General features: G+C 39.8%; 1 protein-coding gene across 6 annotated transcripts; it reads left to right on the top strand.

Moving 5' to 3' along the window:
- Positions 1-573: 573 nt before the first annotated feature.
- LOC121389563 lies at positions 574-21,872 on the top strand. 6 transcript variants are annotated; one of them, XR_005960087.1, is made up of 4 exons: positions 574-745; positions 6,167-6,483; positions 16,220-16,466; positions 21,783-21,872. XR_005960087.1 is itself a non-coding variant. In XM_041521239.1 (4 exons), exons 1-3 carry the CDS (start codon positions 704-706, stop codon positions 16,455-16,457), a joined length of 351 nt encoding a protein of 116 aa, XP_041377173.1. In that variant the 5' UTR covers positions 574-703; the 3' UTR covers positions 16,458-16,466; positions 21,783-21,872. The 6 variants fall into 6 exon arrangements, 1 of the variants encoding a protein (XP_041377173.1); XR_005960086.1 differs by having other exon boundaries at positions 6,164-6,237; XR_005960084.1 differs by having other exon boundaries at positions 6,164-6,483.
- Positions 21,873-22,016: the final 144 nt, after the last annotated feature.

Here is a 22,016-nt window from a genome sequence, read left to right as displayed (position 1 = left end):
AGGTTATATTCACTTGGAGTTGCATAAGGACCAAACTTTTTACCTTGCATTAAATACCCCTATCCCACCCAAAAATAAAAATACATTTCAATAATTATATTTGCTAATTATTTGTTTTTATTATTATTCTTAGTATTCTTCTTCTTCTTATTATTATTATTATTAAAACATCCAACAATAAGGATGACCGACAGGTTAAGATGTGACATTGGCTGTTATTTTAGCGCACGGATATTTTTTCATGCATGGCGGAGCAGGGGGGGGGGGGGGGGGGGGGGGGGCCTAGAGAGATAAATCTTAAATCAGAGATGAATTTTACTTGTAGAATGCAGAAAATTGCATTTCAGGACATCTAGTTTTCAAACCTTTACGGGGGATGTTTACCCCCGAACCCCTCCAAGAAACTTTGCTTTGCGCCGCCCTCCCCCCAATGTCTACTTGCTTCCGCCGTGCCGATTTAAAAAAAAAAATTTCATCATCAATCCTGCCGGTTAATCTGCATAGAAATTTACGAAAGTTGTCGAAGCCGTTACTATATAAACGTCCAACACTATTGTAACGTGACGTCAACAATGCGTTGGCGTTTTATTACACACACATTCGTCTGAATATGGTTTAACTTCGCCGTTTGACGTTTATAATCATATTTATTTTATGTGTATACATATAAAATATCTATGCATCGATCTCATGCTTTTTATAGATGGCATCTGTGCTGCTCTGTTCCAATATTCCTGCAATAGAGGTAAGTGATTGATTGTGTGTTTGTTTGTTTGTTCAATTGTTCCTTTATAAGGACCGTTTAAGTAGGGGTCGGGATGCGTAGGCATTGGCGTAGCCAGCATTTTATATTGTAGATAGGCGCCCACGTTGGGAGGAGAAACCCACACTGTCAATGAGTCGTATTATGGAGCAACAGGTACAAATAAAATATGTTGGGGGAAAAAGAGGGGTGATTGGCGGGCATTGTCCCTATGCCCCTCACCCACGGCTACGCCAATACATATTAATAAAGAATACATTAAATGTTCGCCAGGTTAATTCAGTCCAGTTCAATTCAGTTTAAGCATAAGAACTGCTCCCGAAGGACTGCACGCGCGGATCCAAGAGGAGGTGTTGAAGGGGCGCATACACCCGAAATGCGAGTTGTCTCGAAAAATCCAGTGTTCAGCAGATGAAAATAATGCATTTTTTCAGTGGGGAACATACTTAGGTCTCACTACACATATGTCATCTGCCATTGAAACCCATGTTAAATTGCCCAACTTCAAACGAAGATTGCCAGTAGAACGGGTTCTCGTTGGCACTAACAACATACACCATTGCGAACATACATTATATAAGCATTTATTTTCACTCCAAAATTGAGAACATTTCCGTCTCAGTTTTTTGCTATATGACCGCATCTGGCTGTAGTACCGGTCCGAAGAGGTGGTTCATTAACCGATTCACCCCGGCTGTCACTTGCGCTATATACCCATGCCCCAAAAGGTCGATGCACAATATTACAAAATAACATGGGCAAAATACAGCCAGAAGGCTTACCATTAAACATACATATTGTTTTAATTCTTCACCATTTCCTAGAAGAATATGTGAATACGTGTGAACTATAGTGGAACCATCAATCAACTGTCACAATGTAGTGAGGAACTATAGTGGAACGTCATCAATCAACTCTCACCCGGATGCCCTTTTAAAGATCTGTGTAAAAGTCAAAGACCTTACAATAATATTTTCACCGATATGTAAATCAATATACGAAAATGGATGGTAAGAATACAGAACAATACATGTTCGGTAAAAACAGTTTATAGCCGTGAATACTGTGGACACCTACCACAAGATGACTTCTGAACTGAACTGAACATTTATTTTCTCAGGCCGTAAAGCATATGCAATATATAATTTTCTAGACCATACACTAAAATGGGAATATTTCATTGGTTTGGGTAATTCCACAATTAAATGCCTTGCAATAATATTTTTACACCGATATGTAAATCAATAATTACGTAAAAAAAATGGAATTCATCCCATAAAAGTATTAAAAACATCACTGCCGTTAGAACTAAAACTGCCGGAAACGAATGCTATACGAGTAAAGATGCTTCTCGTGTAATAAACATGTTTGCCTGTAAATAGCCGTGACGTCATACGAAGAGACCATATGTATGTCAACAATATTATCACAGAGCACCTACCACTAATAATGATAGATGATTCTTCCAGCGCAAGCGAAAGTGGGACCGACAGCGACTGCCAAGCTCAGTTATCATGTGATTCTTCTTTCGATGATGAATAGTGTAGTGATGACGACTGGACTAATATTTGTGCAACACAACAAATATACTCTTCAAAAGAAGAAACGCAAAACCACATTGTCGTAACATTTGGAGAATTGATTTAATTATTGAATGGTGAGTCCGATAATTACCAAATGTTGCAGGATTGTTCACAATTCACTCTAGTCCATTGTGAGTAAGTGATAGGATACACCACCAAGGTCAAGGTCATCTGGAGTCAATACCGGGTTTGGCCTCCGCGTGTGTTGACAACTGCCTGGCACCGCCTGCCCATTGAAGCAACCAGAGTACGGATGACGTCCCGGGGGATGGTGGCCCACTCGGCCTGCAAGGCTGCTGCCAGCTCGGGCAGGGTCTGGGGCTGTGGTTGTCGCTGTCGGAGGCGTCGGTCCAACTCGTCCCATAGATGCTCAATTGGGTTCAAATCTGGTGATATCGATGGCCAAGGAAGGACATTAATGTTGTTGTTCTGTAGGAAAGCCGTTGTGAGACGTGCTGTGTGAGGCCTGGCGTTGTCATGTTGGAACACTGCGTTGGCGTTGGCCATAACTGGAAAGATGTGTGGCCGGAGGATCTGGTCAATGTAGCCCTGTGCATTCAGGTTGCCCTGCACGTGGACCAGGTCAGTTCTGCCAGTGTGTGAGATGGCTGCCCACACCATGACACTACCCCCGCCGAATCTGTCCACTTCCTGCACGCAGTTTGCCGCATAACGTTCACCACGACGCCTATACACGCGACATCTTCCATCATGACGTCGGAGCAGAAATCGGGACTCGTTACTGAACCACACCTGTCTCCATCGCAGTTGAGGCCATTGTCGATGAATCTGGCACCACTGCAGTCGGAGTCGACGGTGTTGTGGTGTTAAGATGACACCTCGAACTGGATGTCTGGCACGAATTCCTACTTCACGTAGGCGGTTCCGTACGGTCTGGTCGGATATCCTGCGCAAACCTGGTATTGCTGCGGCTGTGGAGGTGGCAGTAGTCAATCGTTCCCGAAGGTGGCGTACCCGGATGTTGCGGTCCTGCCCGGGGGTAGTGACCCGTGGTCGACCGGATCTAGGGAGGTCACGTGTTGATCCATGTTGCTGGTAACGGTCCCACAGTCTGGAGATGGTGCTTGGGGACACATGGAATGCCCTGGCAACGGCCGTTCTGGATTCGCCTGCGTCTAGTCGGCCGATGGCATTGTTTCTCTGCGGTTCACTGAGACGTGGCATGTCCTGGATTGTCAACTGTCGGCCAGATACAGAGGCCAGGCAAGCGAACACCCTGCACTTTTATACTGTCTGTGTTAATGTTGCACGTGCAGACAACGCACGTGCAGTGGTGACATGGTTTGCACGTGGCTGCGTTTTTGCGAATATTCACATTTTGGAACTTTATTGTACAGTAGCTGCGTTTTATCGAATGTAACCGTGGGAATGTGTTTGGGACATGCAATGACCTTATATTCACAAAGCATGAACCGGTAGGAAACATAAAATCGGAGTTATAACCCATTTGTACCCTTTTGCGTTTCTTTTTTTGAAGAGTATATATGACGTAGCAGTTTGAACCTTGAACATCTTCCGAAGAACCACCGGCCTGACAGATGACGATAAAAAATGGTCGTGGGGACAGCTTACCACTAATTTACAACTTTTATTCTTGTTTTGTTCTTTAGCTTTTCGTGCAAATTATTTTACTACACTGTATGTTCTAATACTTGTGATGTAGAAAAGACGATGAATTCTACGAGTCAAGTGGACCCGATATCGGTAATTTTAAGAAATAAACAAAAACGACTTTTAGTCCGTCCCATCCCTCTATAAAGATGGGTTTTTGGTGAATAATTTCAGTTTGATTTGACGTAAAAGAAAGAAGTAAAAGTGTTTTGGAAATAACAAAAAACAACAACTATTTTTGTGTGTGCAGTTGTGAAAACAGTCGGCTCAGAAATAAATAACTTATAGTACATTTCATAGTATGAAAAAAGGTGTTCTCTGTGGGAAGGTATAGTACAATTAATTTAATGTATTTATAGTCTATCTCACAGGGAAAGCCGTTTTTCATACTATGGAATTTACAAGTTATTTATTTCTGAGCCGATTGTTTTCTAAGTTGCATACCCTCCCTCCCTCCCCCAAAATAAACATTAACATTTTTGTAGGATGGGACGGACTAGGCTTTAAATACTTACTTGTCTGAACTTTATTGTTAATGAAAACGTTCTCGAACTGTAAAGAAAAACCTCACAAATGAACGAGTTGCAAACGACAACAAATATGATCTGGTTGATTGCACGAACCGTGCATGAGAAAATAAAATGGCCGGAGTTTGAAGCATAACGCAGTTTGGGACGTTGACGATATGCACCCCAAGGTCGTTTCGATGTGGATGGCGTCGGCTTGTTGTCATTCGTTTTGTGTCGCAGAAAAATTGTTGGTACGGCATCTTTTTTTAAAAGCCATAACACATGGTATTCCCATATCTCGCTTAAGCCGACAAGCCAGTTCGGACGAATCAAAATAAAGTGTGTGCTATCGCAATGGTCTCCGGCATTTTGTTCCTGTCTAGTCTTTCCACGTTGTTTTAATCAAATTCACACACCGCTTTCTCACAGCAACATTACTAGGAAATGCGTGAAGACAAAATTTATCGGCTTTTGTATTGCTACAGCCGCCAACAACACACCGTTTAACCATAATAAACACACAAGAAGCAATGAACAATGGCGCTGACTATCGAAAGGAGTTCCCTTCGTGACGTCACGGATCAAATCTTACGGAAATTCCCGAAACGAATTCAGCTGGTTCTGTTTTTCAGGGGAATATTTTTTAATGGAAAATATACCGGTATATAATTTTTTTAATAATTTTTTTTATAATTTTCTAATCATATTAAATAATATGTTGATTGATATAACCCAATACACCATACATCTGGAGCAGCACTTTAAGTAGTGCACCCACTACATTGAAAGAACTTGCATCCATCCCTGCCAGTTATGACATTTTTTTTAAATACCCCCCTCAACTCCACCCTTCGAGGGAGGGGAGTTCACCCCAGGAAACTCCCCTGTATTCGTGCCTACTAATTTTTATTAGTGCCATATGCTGAAACATGCATCGGAATATTTTATTATCTTATTCAAGGTATACGTACATGCGTCTGAAAATATGTTGCCGAATTCGATGACGTAACACTCACCTGTTTCCCATGACGACACGGTCTTGTTCACTTTAATGATTGGCTCAGCAACTTCTTCCGTGAGGACTCGGAAGTCTACGGTCCTAGTCATGAGGTTGGACTTTAATTTGCTGTATGCGCTGAAGACGAATCCCGATGTTTTGATGGAGACACGTTTGGTCTCGGCATAACCCAGTTTGATACTCTGTTCACCTACGTCCTCAATGGCCGACAATCCTGACCCTATATTGTAAAGAATAGTTGTTAAAACTAGTGCTGTTCCGATAATCGATTGTAATCGAAAATCGATCAGGTGTGCCTCTAGTGATGTGATGATCGATTATGAAGTCCATAATCGACTGTCTTCAAAATGTATATTGTACTTAGGCCTATTCCTTGTCTAGATAATTAAATATACGTGAAATATGACCATATCATAATATAATTTACTAATGCAAAATACAATCATAACTACCTTTTTAACAAATTCGTGTTATCGAGATATATTAGCCCTAGCAATATATTAAACGATACACCCTAAAACTACACAAAAGTGTTGAAAACGGCAAACCGAGTGAAGGGTGCTCTGCATGAACTTTTTCGCCATTTTTGTGACTTTTCTTTACGCTTACCCTTGTGAACGATTAGCACATAGACTTGTTGTGCGTCTACATTTCTTAGTAGACTGGAACCGGAAGTGAGCCCTGCGGCTGCCTCAAGACTTTGATACAGTGGTTCCCAAGCCCGGTCTACAGGTGAGCCCAGATCTCCGTTTGACGAAATTGCCAGGATGACGTCATCAGGTAGGGCTAGGTGGTGCGACAACAACAACACATTAATATACGTTTTAGACAAAAATAAATAAATTAATTAATTAAAAAGATCCCAGATCTTATTGCTTTAATTGCTTGCTTTTATTTATAGAGCTGAGGAAAACCAAGGTTATCCTGCAAAAACGTTCGACCTTCGTTTCTTTTACAATTTAGAAGTCTCCACGCAAGGTATTAATACAATCTTTTCCGGTAATTATATCTGAGAAATTTGCTAAAAAAAAGTAATAAAGAATTAAAATAAAAATTATAATAATAAAAAAGAAAAGATGATTCTTAACTCTTTTTTTTAAACTTTACACTCCACACAGGTTGCAATAAAATCGTGTCCATTAAAATATAATAGTTTTAAATCTGGACTCGCGCAAGGTATGTCCAAACAAATATAATATAATTCAATCCGGTGACTGTGTGTCTTGAATCTGGACACGCGCAAGGTATGTCAAAACAAATTAAGCGTGCTCAAGGCGAAAAAAAAATTCATATCCCGATTTTTTACATTCCTGTGAATGGATATGGAAGTACTGAGATGTTATCATCACACCTGTGGGGAAATGAATAAGCAGGCGACACGGCTACCTGACCATCAATCATGCCCCGAGACAACTCAAAATATAAACAGGGATCTCTAGCCCAGATATCTCTGATAATTACTGTTGATGAAGGCCACACAGAAAAGGCACAAAACACCTCAGAATAACCCTAGAAGGGGTAAATTTTTCAAAATTTTCGGGGGGAGGGCCCCCCAGACCTCCCGCCACGGGCTTCGCCTCACACCTCGACTCCCCCCCCCCCCTGCAAAATTTCCTGCGCACGCCCCTGCAAATATAATATAATTCAATCCGGTGACTGTGTCTTTAATCTGGACACACGCAGGGTATGTCCAAACACATATAATATAGTTAAATCTGGTCGCTGTGTGTCTTGAATCTGGACTCATGCTTATACAACTACACTCAAGGTTTAATAAAATATAATCCATTCAAATATAATGTAGATAAGCTGGAGACTGATAAAATCTTCCGTATGGAGGTGTGAAAAGTAGAAACACATTAAACTGATATGAGAAATTCCCAACAGAGGAAATGTTGCTGCTAATCCATACATTTTCCCTCTCTCCCCCCCCTCTCTCTCCCCCCTCTCTCTCAATGAAACCTATGCAATGGTAGCGGTTTACCCCCCCCCCCCCAAATATTGTATTTCGTAACGTAACAATATAATGTAGTGAACTTTTAATGTGAGGAGTCTGTCTGTTTTTAATGTTTGGCATACACCTGCCGATTAATGTTGACACGATAGGCTAATATGCACGTCTGAAAATGTGCGTCAACACACACACACACACACACACACACACACACACACACGCACACACACCAGCCGATGTCGGCGTTAAGCCAGTTTGGATTGAAGATTATGTCACAAAACTGCCGGTTATACGTGCCCGTCGCGTCATTTTCCAGCACAATCATATCGACTGATCAGTCGAGTGTCGGCGAGTAATTGTTTCATGGCAGGTGTAGGCCAGTTTACAGCTGTTAATAAGCTCCTTTTTATCGGTTTTAATTTCATTTCATTTCAACTTATTTTCGTGCTTATATCCCATTCAGGTTCAAGCACGCTGTCCTGGGCTAGTTAATTGTTAGTGGTTAGTGAGAGACAAGAGGGTGTAGTGGCCTTACACCTACCCATGAGTCATTAAAACTCGCTCTGGGTGGGAGTGGGTAACGGGCTGCGAACCCTGTACCTACCAGCCTTAGGCCGGTATCCGTTTTAATACTATATTTTGAAAATCTTAACATTATTGGCAATGTACAATTGTCAATTTGGTGGAACAGAACATGTGAAACATCGGCCACACCGTCACTAACCGATTAATCAGTCCAGAATCTGTGTTAATTGACAGACATGTGCCAAGCATAATATACATTTAACGGCTGATTACAGCTGTGGCAAAATAAATTATTTGATTTATTAACATGCTAGTTTTTATCAATTTTATTTAGAAAATCTTAACATTATCGGCAATGGGTAGATTAACGTTTTGGTGAAACAAAACCTGTAGACAGGCATGGCGGAATCAACTAGACATTGGTGTGTGTTTGTGTGTGTGTGTGTGTGTGTGTGTGTGTGTGGGGGGGGGTGATGCTGACTGAGATCAAGCTCAAAGCAAACTTCCTAGGTATGCCCCTCCGTAAACATTATAAAAACTAGATGTCCTGAAATGCAATTTTCTGCATTCTACAAGGAAAATTAATCTCTGTCTTAAGATTTACTACCAATAATATTGTTAGAGTCTCTCCCCCTCCCCCACAGTTCCGCCGTGCCTGGTAAAACATCGCCCCTACCGTCAAGAAACGACTGGAACATCTCTATCGGGTCTGCAGTCTTGGAGACGTCGAAATCGACGACGGTGCCGTCTGTGTTGAAGACGATGCTGTGTAAGCCGGGGTTAGTCTCCTTACCAAACACCGACGTCTACAGCAAAGAAATAAAATAAGAAAAAATAAAAAATAAAAAATCGACATTCAAAATAATACTTACATTTTACGTGGTTTGATTATGGACTAGGCCTATGGAAATAAGGCAGTTCATGAAATAAAAAGTAAACACATTTAAAATAAAATTATAAAATCAAACATCCGATAAAACCCGTCACTGGTACAGTCTGTAGTTTCCAACAAAAGGATGAAAGGTATAAGAATGTCTGCACATGGTCAAAATAAGGTATAATTCAGGTACGGCGAAACAGGGGTTGGGGTTGGAGGCTCTAGCCACCCCAATAATTCTGAATCAAAAATAGTATAGGTAGTAAACCTTAAGGCAGAGATTCATTTTTATTTGTAGAATGCAGGAAATTGCTTTTCAGGACATCTACTTTTCAAAATCTTACGGCGGAGCATAACCTCGAAAGTCCCAGAAACTTTGCTTTGCGCCCTCGATCTCAGTCAGCCCCCCCCCCCCCCCCTCCCACACACACACACACACCAATATCTAATTGATCTGGCCGTGCCTGTAATTTTAGTCAGTGATGCGCTAAAAAAAAAAGAAATCAGCCTCTAAAGTGTTTACTGTAAAACATCAATGAGTCTATGAATGTGATATGTTCGTGTATGTTTAAACAACATTTAGACTACAATATTAATATGGCGTTGTTCGAAAGCGGCATATAATAAACATATACTGATGTATCTCGAAAATCAGCCTCTAAAGTGTTTACTGTAAAAACATCATTGAGTCTATGAATATGATATGTTCGTGTATGTTTAAACAACATTTGTACTACAATATTAATATGGCGTTGTTCAAAAGCGGCATATAATAAACATATACTTATGTATCTCGAAAAAGATGCGAAATGCAAAACGCGAGCGCTGTACATAGCATAATGAACAGAAGTTTATAACATTGCATACACTATTTACCTTCTGGTTAACACAATTATATCAAAATCAATATATCCTTTACCTCAAAATTAAATTACTCACGTTTGAATCAGGTAATATGGGTATATAATTAAATTACTCACCTTTGAATATGGGTATATCATTTACCTAATATGAACGTAATTATGTGGGAACTACTGTCTTGTCCCAGTTACCTTGTGATTGTAGATAGATCCGTAATAGTATGGGTGTATATTTTGCCTTATGATGAACCTAATTACATGGGAACTACTATCTTGTCCCAGTTACCTTGTGATTGTAGATAGCACCGCACGTGTCCGCACCAACAGGCAAGGTCTGTATGAGTTTAGTCCAGGCCTCTTTGTCCTGTCCGTGGAATTCCAGAGTTCCTCCAGAATTAACGCCAAGAAATTTACTGCCAAAGTGATCTACTGTTGGAAGCTCCCCCTTCTTCCCTGGAAAAAACAAACAAATCCCAAAATAAAATACGCTATCGGTACGGTGCAATAGGCCTATAGTGGCTAAAACCCAACTTGGTTTGTTCTTTAAAAAATGAAGTGTCAAATTGTATACATTTGCAAACACATATCTCATTCTAATACAGAAAAGTCTTTGGAATCATGGTCGTTTTCAACCTAAATTGCTTTATTCCAAAACTGGGAAGGATTAAAGTGAATTATATATGCGGAGGCATTGTCCAAAGGAAATATTTCATTCTTCTAGATTTGCAGCCTAGACCTAATTTTACATTGAAACAGCCATAATTCTGAGAGTATATGGGCTGAGATTGGCCAGACCGAACACAAAAGCGTCCGCTAGACTTGTTTATGCGCTTCACAGTAAACCATCCAGCCAGTACACCACAACTGGTATATCAAAGGCCGTGCTATATGTTCTATTATGTCTGTGGGATGGTGCAAATAAAAGATCCCTTGCTACTAATGGAACAATTAAGCGGGTTTTCTCTCCAAGACTATATGTCAAAATTACCAAATGTTTGACATCCAACAGGCAAGCATGGCGGAAGCATTAATAAATCAATGTGCTCTAGTGGTGTCGTTAAACAAAACAAAACTTCAACTTTCACAACAAACCAAATGAACATGTCGAGAATAAATCAAATTGTTCGCGAACGTTAGCACATACCATGACTGTTGATTCAGGCTTGCCGAAATGGAACATATTTCACTAGCCTGCCGGACCAGAACCAACTGAAATTTACTAGCCTGCAATAATTTCTACTAGTCCGCCAGTCTATAGAATAGTGTCTTCACTTCAAATGATATATATAGATATATTGACAAGTGGTAAGTGATCAATATCACGTGGCAAACAAAATAAAAAAGACAGATCGCCCGTCGGACTGGTAGTTCCATTTTAAAACATTTTTAACTTTCTGCACCCCTGTGATATACCAGTCGTGATGAACTGGCTGGAACGTGAAATAGTCCAATGGGCCCACTGACAGGTATCGACCTTAAACCGACCGCGCGTCAGGAGAAGGCTTTTACCACCGGCTACATCCCGCCCTGGGGAATTTGAGTTGTTGGTTATATAGGGGCGGGACGTAGCCCAGTGGTACAGCGCGCGGTCGGTGTTGGATCGATCCCCGTCGGTGGGCCCATCAGGCTATTTCTCGTCTAGCCAGTGCACCACGACTGGAATATCAAAGGCCGTGGTGTGTACTACCCTGTTTGTGAGATGGTGCATATAAAAGATCCCTTACTCGAAAAGAGTAGCCCATGAAGTGGCGACAACGGGTTTCCCCGTCTCAATATATGTGTGGTCCTTAACCATATGTCTGACGCCATATATCCGTAAATAAAAAGTGTTTAGTGCGTCGTTAAAAAAACATAGCTTTTTTGTTATATATTTTTTTACTTATTACTTAATGGTGCTTTTAAGAGTTTCTTAAAACCATAAAATCATCTAACCTGCAAGAATAATGGTGGCCTTCTTTTGGAACTTGCAAGTGGAGCTCCCGATCTCAAATCTCCCATTAACCAGTATGTAAGAAGCCTCCAGTGTCAAGCCATCGACGTCTCCCCATATCAGGGCGGCGCCACTTTCTATTGTGAGTGACCTCATCGCCGACGGCGTTACGTCTAGGAGAATCTTCTTTTTTGCCGGAATCACGACGTCAGCACCAGCAGCGGGGACGGCGGCAGCACTACCCCACGTGGAGACACCGCCTGACCACAGAACAAGGTCGTCTTCATCCCATGGGCAGTTTACGACGGCATCGACACTCAGTGTCCACGCCAGCGACAACGCCACAAGTATACTCTTCATAATTGGCTTCGTTTGTGTGTGAATGTTTATGAAATTGTATTTATATATATTTTTCGCCATTGTCGGAAACAGATGTTATCTTTTAAATTACGCTGGTTAATATCCACTGGTCGTTTCAAATTAGTCTTCAAACCCTTGATTGTAAAATAGAGATATGTAATTAATTTATTGTTTTCTCCAACTAAATATCCTGTCAATAATAAAATGGAAATGTGCTAAACCTGCAAATTAATGAACGTTTCGGAAATTGCGACGAAGATGTAATTATATCTCAATTTGTTGTTAGTAATATTAATAATATATATGCACGTGTGTACGCGACAATGGTATATTAATGCGTATTTGAGATAAAAAATCTGGTATATCAAAGGCCGTGATATGTGCAATCCTGTTTGTGGAAAAATGCATATAAAAGATCCCTTGCTGCATTAGGAAAAATGTAGTAGGTTTCCTCTGACTACGTGTCAGATTTACCAAATGTTTGACACCCAACAGCCGATGATTAAATAATCAATGTGAACCAGTGGTGTCGTTAAACAAAAACAAACGAGATAAAATCTCATTTCACCTCAGTTTTATTCAGGCCAAAAGTTAAAGTTTGTTTTGTTTAACGACACCACAGGAGCACATTGATTAATTGCACTATGACGATCACCGAAATATATTTTGTTAGGATTAACAATTTACATATGAAGTATAAAACAAGTTGACGATTACATAGAATTACGTGTCTTTCGGTGTCGTTAAACATCTATTCTATTCTATTCTATTCTACTCTATTCTACTTGTCTTTCGTGGACAACTGTCAACAGCAGCTGTCCGTTTTTGTTACTGCCAATGGGTTTGTACTGCATGGCAGCTAGTGTCTTGGACCATATGTAGACCATATGTGTTCACTTTCAAAGAAGCCGAGTCAGGTTTTGTGTGTGGGCGTTTTATGAAAAAGGTTCTGGGGCCCGTTCCACGAAGCGATCTTAGCACTAAAATCACCTCAGTGCATAAGGTAGCTATGCACTTAAGGTGATCTTAGGGCTAAGATCCCTTTGTGGGACGGGGCTCTAGACCAGTTTGACCTATGTTTTTACTTCCCACAAAATAAAACAACTAAATCCTGATAGACTGATGTATTATTTCATTCCTGTATCGCAATATCATTCGCAATATGATTCCTGTATCGCAATATCGTTTCCGTATCGCAATATCGTTCCCGTATCGCAATATCATTCCCGTACCGCAATATGATTCCTATATCGCAATATCATTCCCGTATGTATCGCAATATCATTCCTGTATCACAATATCATTCCCGTATCACAATATCATTCCTGTATCGCAATATCATTCCCGTATGTATCGCAATATCATTCCTGTGTCACAATGTCATTCCTGTATCGCAATAGCATTCCCGTATATATCGCAATATCATTCCCGTATGTATCGCAATATCATTCCTGTATCGCAATATCGTTCCCGTATGTATCGCTATATCATTCCCGTATCGCAATATCATTCCTGTATCACAATATCGTTCCCGTATGTATCGTTATATCATTCCCGTATCGCAATATCATTCCTGTATCACAATATCGTTCCCGTATGTATCGCTATATCGTTCCCGTATCGCAATATCGTTCCCGTATGTATCGCTATATCATTCCCGTATCGCAATATCGTTCCCGTATGTATCGCTATATCGTTCCTGTATCGCAATATCGTTCCCGTATGTATCGCTATATCGTTCCCATATATATCGCAATATATATCGCAATATCGTTCCTGTATCGCAATATCGTTCCCATATCGCAATATCGTTCCTGTATCGCAATATCTTCCCGTATCGCAATATCATTCCCGTATCGCAATATCGTTCCCGTATGTATCGCTATATCGTTCCTGTATCGCAATATCATTCCTGTATCGCCATATCATTCCTGTATCGCTATATCATCGTTCCCGTATCGCAATATCGTTCCGGTAACGCAATATAATTCCTGTATCGCAATATCATTCCTGTATCGCTATATCGTTCCTGTATCGCAATATCGTTCCTGTATCGCTATATCGTTCCTGTATCGCAATATCGTTCCTGTATCGCAATATCGTTCCTGCATCGCAATATCATTCCTGTATCGCTATATCATTCCTGTATCGCAATATCATTCCTGTATCACAATATATCGCAACAATTAATTGCAATACCCATCAATGCAACTTATTGACTAATTTGAATGAATGAATGTTTAACGACACCCCAGCACGAAAAATACATCGGCCATTGGGTGTCAAACTATGGTAATGCAAACAAATAAAGTGATGATCAACATCAATATAAAAATTCAAGATTCAAACAAAAACAAAAAACAGCGCAAAGAACTGTGCAAAAACACAAACATCACAGATAGATACTGACTTTTATTCAAAATTTTAATTTGTGCTGTTATTGGCCATTCTCAAAGAGAATGTTACACCCCTGCACCACGGTGAGGATACAGCACGCACAGGGGTATTGACTAATTTAATCAGTCTTTAGGGTATATATTACCAAATTAAATACCACAGACAAACAATAGTAACATGTGACTAAAACTCCTACATTCCACATAAACAACACCACACCCTTAAAGTGAATCATCAATAATGAGGGTCAAGCTGCTCATTTCAGAGATAACAGGTAGCGTCTATGACTACCCTAATTCCGCACAAAACCCCATACATGTTTCAAGCATAAGGCTACTTGACACAGTGGTATTAGCAAAGCCGGTTCAAGGATCCGCGGGGCCTGTAGAAAAAATAACAGCGGGGCCCCCTTCCCAGAATATATATTTTGCAACCCCCTCGGGGAAGAGGGGAAAAATGACCTGGGGAACATGTGCTACTAGGACAAACCGGCTCTGGTTACCTGATGAAATAAAATAGCATAATTTTTGGCCCAGATGAAACTTTTTTTTTTTTTACAACCAACACACTCACATTTATCACCAATCACAGGACTTGTGGTATTAACTGCTCTATCAAATGTTGGGTGCACCTCGAACGTTGACCCAGTCTTTTCTATATGTCCCCTCCATTTTATGACTAAACCATTTTTAACAATGAAGCATAATTACAACAAAAGCAGATTACGTTGAACAGGAAAAAAAACCCGTTGTTGGATATATATATATATATATATATATATATATATATATATATATATATATATATATATATATATATATATATTTATTTATTTATTTATTTGTGTGTGATTGTGTGCGTGCGTCCGTGTTTTCTTTTAGGACATCTCCCTCATCTCACCCCTCTAAATACAGCTTATAGGCCTACGTACAGAGAAATATATATCTCCTGTATTTAAAGAGTGGACGAAATGTAAGCCCTACGTACATTTATTTAGTCCATGGACGAAATATTCCATAAATAAATAAAAATAAAAATAAAAATATAGGGGACAAATCGTCCATAAATGACTTTTTTAAGTTGTGGAAGAGTTGTCCGGGGTAACCAGTCAAAACGAACACGATTGAACACTCCTGGATAAATCGCCGCTTAGAACTAAAAAAAACAAAACAAAAAAACTAATTAAAATGTGTGTTTCAGGGGTCATCCTTGAAAAAAATAGGGTAGGTAGGTAGGAACTTTTATTTTTTATTTTTTATTTTTTTAAATTCGAATGAAACCCAGAAACCCTAATCGGCCGAGGTGTTCCGAAAAAATAATGATGAAACAAATTCTGTCTCTATAAAATTAGAATAGGTCGGGAAACCGGAAACACATACTAAGTCTTTTAGGCCTTATGAATAAAGCAAATTAGGTTGGAAATGACCACGGATCAGCTAGGGGAGCCAGTAGCGCGTATTCGAATGAGATTATATTTTGTGAACAATGTTTATATATTTACACACTCTGACCTTTCTCCCTTTAGGAATAAAGTAAAAAAGGTTGAAAAAGACCATGATTCCACACTTTGACCCCTCCCCCGCTTAGGAATAAAGCAAATCACACTGAAAACGAAAACGATCCCACTAAACTACTCAGCTCTTTGCTACGTGACATATTGGACTTTAGTAAGACTTCACAATATAAACAGATGCTGTTTTGTTTTTTCATGAAATATTTATTCAGCTGTATTAACTGTTATCTAGCTAAATGTTTATACAGCTGCGGGTGTTCTATTGTTCTTCAAATATATTTCTATATACTCTCAATAGCCATTGGAGACGTTGCCATTTCAAGAAATTTGTTGCAGTAGAAAGAACAGAAATAATGTATTCCAGACTTCTGATTCTCCTTTTCCTGGTGGCTGCCGTGGTGGCTATGGCCAACGCACGGTGTACTTGTGAAGACAACCTGCAGAAGACCACGCAGATCTACCAACAGATAATCAACCAGCTGATTCAAGGAATGTCGCAGTTTGGAGGTGCACCAATACAAAACGCCGGAAAATAAATTTTGGAGGTAAAATCTCTCTCTCTCTCTCTCTCTCTCTCTCTCTCTCTCTCTCTCTCTCTCTCTCTCTCTCTCTCTCTCTGTGTCTGTCTCTGTGTGTCTCTCTCTGTTTATGTGTATGTCTGTCCGTCTCTCTCTATCTCGCTCTCTTGTGTGTCTGTCCCTCTCTCTCTTTTTGTCTCTCCATCTCTGTCTGTCTGTCTGTCTCTCTGTCTCTGTCTCTGTCTCTGTCTGCGGGTGTCTGCAAAGAATTTCTCTCTCAGGTGTCTTCAAACAAGTTCTAGCGAGCGGAAACGAATTTGGGAATGGACGTCCTGCAGGCAGGATTGAAAAAGAATTTTAAAACGTGATTTTTTAAATTTAAATCAGATTGTTTTGTTTTTTTGGTTTTGTTTTTAACTTTAATGTGGAGCTTCTGAATTGAATACTTGCTCCCTATTAAATACACGATTTGGAAGCTTCACTGCATTCTGAAAGGAAATACCTCGAACATCTAGGAATGAGGCAACAAAATGCATTTTGGGGATTATTGAGTTAATGTTTAAGTACTTGGTGTTTAGCCAGGATGGACCGGCCTCGGTGGCGTCGTGGCAGGCCATCGGTCTACAGGCTGGTAGGTACTGGGTTCGGATCCCAGTCGAGGCATGGAATTTTTAATCCAAATACCGACTCCAAACCCTGAGTGAGTGCTCCGCAAGGCTCAATGGGTAGGTGTAAACCACTTGCACCGACCAGTGATCCATAACTGGTTCAACAAAGGCTATGGTTTGTGCTATCCTGCCTGTGGGAAGCGCAAATAAAAGATCCCTTGCTGCCTGTCGTAAAAGAGTAGCCTATGTGGCGACAGCGGGTTTCCTCTAAAACAATCTGTGTGGTCCTTAACCATATGTCTGACGCCATATAACCGTAAAATAAAATGTGTTGAGTGCGTCGTTAAATAAAACACTTCTTTCTTTAGCCAGGATGGCTATATAAGGTGATTTGACACAAGAAGTCAGTGACTTCAAGTCACATATACCGGCCTCGGTGGCGTCGTGGTAGGCCATCGGTCTACAGGCTGGTAGGTACTGGGTTTGGATCCCAGTCGAGGCATGGGATTTTTAATCCAGATACCGACTCCAAACCCTGAGTGAGTGCTCCGCAAGGCTCAATGGGTAGGTGTAAACCATTTGCACCGACCAGTGATCCATAACTGGTTCAACAAAGGCCATGGTTTGTGCTATCCTGCCTGTGGGAAGCGCAAATAAAATATCCCTTGCTGCTAATCGGAAGAGTAGCCCATGTAGTGGCGACAGCGGGTTTCCTCTCAAAATCTGTGTGGTCCTTAACCATCTGTCTGGCGCCATATAACCGTAAATAAAATGTGTTGAGTGCGTCGGTAAATAAAACATTTCTTTCTTTCTTTCAAGTCACATCTGTTAGATCTGACTCTAGAGCATCCCCAAATTCGTCCAATTTACCACATTGAAGCAGAGTGGCTTCACTTGACACCTTATATTGTGTTGATCTCCCAGGATCATCCCAACCATAGATTTGGGGGAATTGTCACTGATCAGTATGACTTGTTAGACTACATGGTGTTGAAATCTAATTGCAATTCAATTATAAATATATGTAAAAATAATTATCTAGCGTAAGTAACAATTGATTTTAAATAACACTTCATTTTTTGTACTGCAAGTTAATTGATAAATCACATGTTTACAAAATAATCAATAAAAATAAATGCAATAATCATAAAAATCAAATGAAAGATAATAAAAAAAATTAAAAAATCGAAATGCATGATTTTTTAGATTTTTTTTGCAGTGATTTAAATCAATGATTTAAATCAAACAACTCTGCCTGCAGGTAGATTAGGAAGGATGTATTGTTCTAGGAAGAAAACATTTAAGCATATATGGCACGACAGTACATCATAGTACGAGTTACGATCTTGTCAAAACATCCATTTGACTTACTTTAAGCAGATATGACTTTTGAGTCCGGAAACAGTTTTGTCATTCAGATTGATATGACATGGGTAAATTGTAAGCTTAAACCAGGCGCATTTCCATTAAAGGAATATCTCTCTCCTCTCCCGTCCGAGAAAGTCTACGATAATGTGTTAATCTGCTTGCTGGTAATACACAAAAACAATATATATATATATATATATATATATATATATATATATATATATATATATATATATACGCCCCTTATTGAGCAGCCATTAACACGAATTGATGAATGAATGAATGTTTAACGACACCCCAGCACGAAAAATACATCGGCTATTGGGTGTCAAACTATGGTAATTGCAAAATCAATGCGATGATCAACATCAATATAAGAATTCAACAGTTAAATTAAAAGACAGTGTAAAGAACTATGCAAAAATACAAATATCACAGATATATCAAATTAAAATTTAGAGTAAAAGTCAGTATCGCGTAAAAATTGTAATACAAATTTTGGATGGAATCGAAATGATTCCATCACATATCTTTGTCCAAATATATCTTTTCGAGTTTCTTTCAAATACTTACACTCCACCAAAATGTGGCGTACTCTCAGAGTACACTGAGTGCTCACACTGAGGTGGAGGATCCTTCCTCAAAATAAATGAAAGGGTCAAGTAAGTATGACCGATGCGAGCACGACACACGACTATTTTATCCTTCCTGCACTGTCTATAGGAGGACTGCCACTCTCCCAAGACTGGCTTGATAGCATAAAGCTTGTTCGCAACCGCACCATCCCAATCACGTTGCCAAGTGGAAAAGATAAATTGGTTGATACTATGTTTAAAATCAGTATACGGTACACCAACCATGGCATGAGGCAAATCCAAAGCAGACTTAGCAGCTGAATCTACCTTTTCGTTACCCCTGATGCCACCATTAACACATTTGTTACCGTATCACTGCAAAATACCAATTCCAAAACAGCCAGGTACCTTTTCTGTAGAAGAGAGTTGGATCATCATCAAGATATGTGGTTCCAAATCCGTCCATTGGAGAAGACCGGCTTTACAGCACACGGCAGTGAAGACGCCAAACACCGTTCTACAGATCTCGAAAACAAAGAGACGTCATCCGAAGGCGCAGATGGGGGTGCAGAGAACATTTCAAGGAAGAAATTTATGATTTACAGAAATGTTGTTCAAATTAGTGTGAAGCACCTTTAACATAGCCCTCAGATACATATTTGAAGAACCCCCCCCCCACCCCCACCCCAACCATTATCAAGACAAGGGTTAATTAGAGACACTATGACCAGCCCCACAACTGGTCAAAGGACCTGGTATGTGCTTTCCGGTCAGAGGAAAAGTACATATAAAAGATTCCTTGCTGCATTAAAAGAAATGACTACGTGTCAGAACTACCAAATGTTTGAGATCCAATAGCCGATCAATATGGTCCAGTGGTGTCGTAAAAAAAAGAAAAAAGAAAGCCCACCCCCACCCCCACCTAAAAAAACAACAAAAACCCCCAACAAAACCAAACCAAAACAAATACACCCCCCCCCAAAAAAAAAAAAAAAAAAAAAAAAATAAACACACCAAAACCTCCCCAACAAAACCTTTTGTCAAAATCATATTACTAAACAAGAAAATGAGATAAATCTGAACATACTCCAGTAAAGGATTTCCTCAGTAGTGGCTGCCCTCCTATAAAGGAGGCGCTAGATAGAGAGACATTCCCTTTCTTATCTTGGACGAAGGAAAAGTAAAAAGTTAAGTTTCTTTTATTTAACGACGCCGCTACAGCACATTGATTTTTTATCTTATCATCGGCTATTGGACGTCAAACATATGGTCATTCTGACACTGTTTTTAGAGGAAACCCGCTGTCGCCACATAGGCTACTCTTTTTACGACAGGCAGCAAGGGATCTTTTATTTGCGCTTCCCACAGGCAGGATAGCACAAACCATGGCCTTTGTTGAACCAGTTATGGATCACTGGTCGGTGCAAGTGGTTTACACCTACCCATTGAGCCTTGCGGAGCACTCACTCAGGGTTTGGAGTCGGTATCTCGATTAAAAATCCCATGCCTCGACTGGGATCCGAACCCAGTACCTACCAGCCTGTAGACCGATGGCTAACCACGACGCCACCGAGGCCGGTTTGGACGAAGGAGCCGACGTAAGTAGATACGTGTGCCCAGAACAGGCATGTGCTATAACCGTCTCTCAGAATGTGCACGTTAAACCCATCACCTGACCTGACCTGACCTGACCTGACCTGAGATTCATGGAATGTACGACTATTTTGCCAAATGCCCATTCGACTGCATTGTACAGAGATACGGTCTTTATCACGTATTATTGGTTTGTCGTTCAGATGTATACCGAACAGTTACTAATTACTTCCAAATGCATTCTTTATTTGTAACATAAAATCCAGGAAGTGTATCGTGATGTATCGTGTTCGTTTTGAAATCTGCAAGATATTCCTTACATAATTTGACGACAATTGACATTGTTCATGTGGTATTTGCAGAATTAACTTTAGTAAGAATAATGATAATTATATTTTTGCTAATCGATAGCAAAGTGTGTTGTAGTTGATTATATTAATATAAGCAGTTGGCGCTGCATTACAGTATCCACTCATTCATTGGATAGCATTGTTTCTGTTCTTTGACTTCAATGGTTAAATTTCCGAGGGCATCATCACTTTTGATTGGGCCGGTCAGTTACAACTTACTGAATGTCATGTCACTGGATTTTGACCCATAAGAATGCATTCTCACACATATATGATTTGGGCGTGCGCTACAGCAGCTTGTTCTGAATGTGCATGTAACCCTATGACCTGACCTATATCATTTATAAGGTTGCAGGGAACGAGTTGCGCTAAACGAAAGCTGTTATCTGATTTTTTTTATGGGTTAGGCAAATAGTCAGTTCTCAATCAGAAGCCAGATGTACGTGTGTTTGCCTGTTTTCTGTCTTCTTTTTTAAAGTTTATTTTATTCATTTATTTAACGATATGCAGAATGAATGAACTTATGTAAATTATATACTAAACTTCACTGAAAACGCACAGTCAACTTTTAATTTAAAAAAAAAAAAAAAAAAAAAAAAAAAAAAAAGATATGAAAAGACAAAATCGTACATTTAACCGATTTTGTATAACTGCATGTATTCTGGTTGGCAATAAATATCTCAAAAGTTGTATACAAGGGTTAGTGTTACTGTGTGTTTTATAGCAACCTTACACATACGATAGCCATAACAACTGAACATTAAGTGGTGCGTTTTCATTGAACTCCAGTATAAGACATCAACATATTTTGTTACTGTAATAAAAACCACCATAGGTTTCTTTTTACAGGATTGGATTTATCACTGTGCAGAGATGACAAAACGAAGGAGGACTTCATAAAACTGACACAACTGCATGTAATAAACCTTATCTACAGTATTTCACAGTCATTTGTTATCATTCAAAATGTTGTTATTAAAATAAGCTCCAAAACACTGTTGGTGGGGCGTACTACCTCAAGGGTAGAATGAATGAATAAATGAATGTTTAAAGGGACATTCCTGAGTTTGCTGCACATTTTAA

Source organism: Gigantopelta aegis, chromosome 14, assembly GCF_016097555.1.
Source record: "Gigantopelta aegis isolate Gae_Host chromosome 14, Gae_host_genome, whole genome shotgun sequence".
NCBI classification, from domain to species: domain Eukaryota; kingdom Metazoa; phylum Mollusca; class Gastropoda; order Neomphalida; family Peltospiridae; genus Gigantopelta; species Gigantopelta aegis.
The sequence above is the reverse complement of the archived record's forward strand: the minus strand, read 5'-3'. Positions and strand labels throughout refer to the sequence as shown.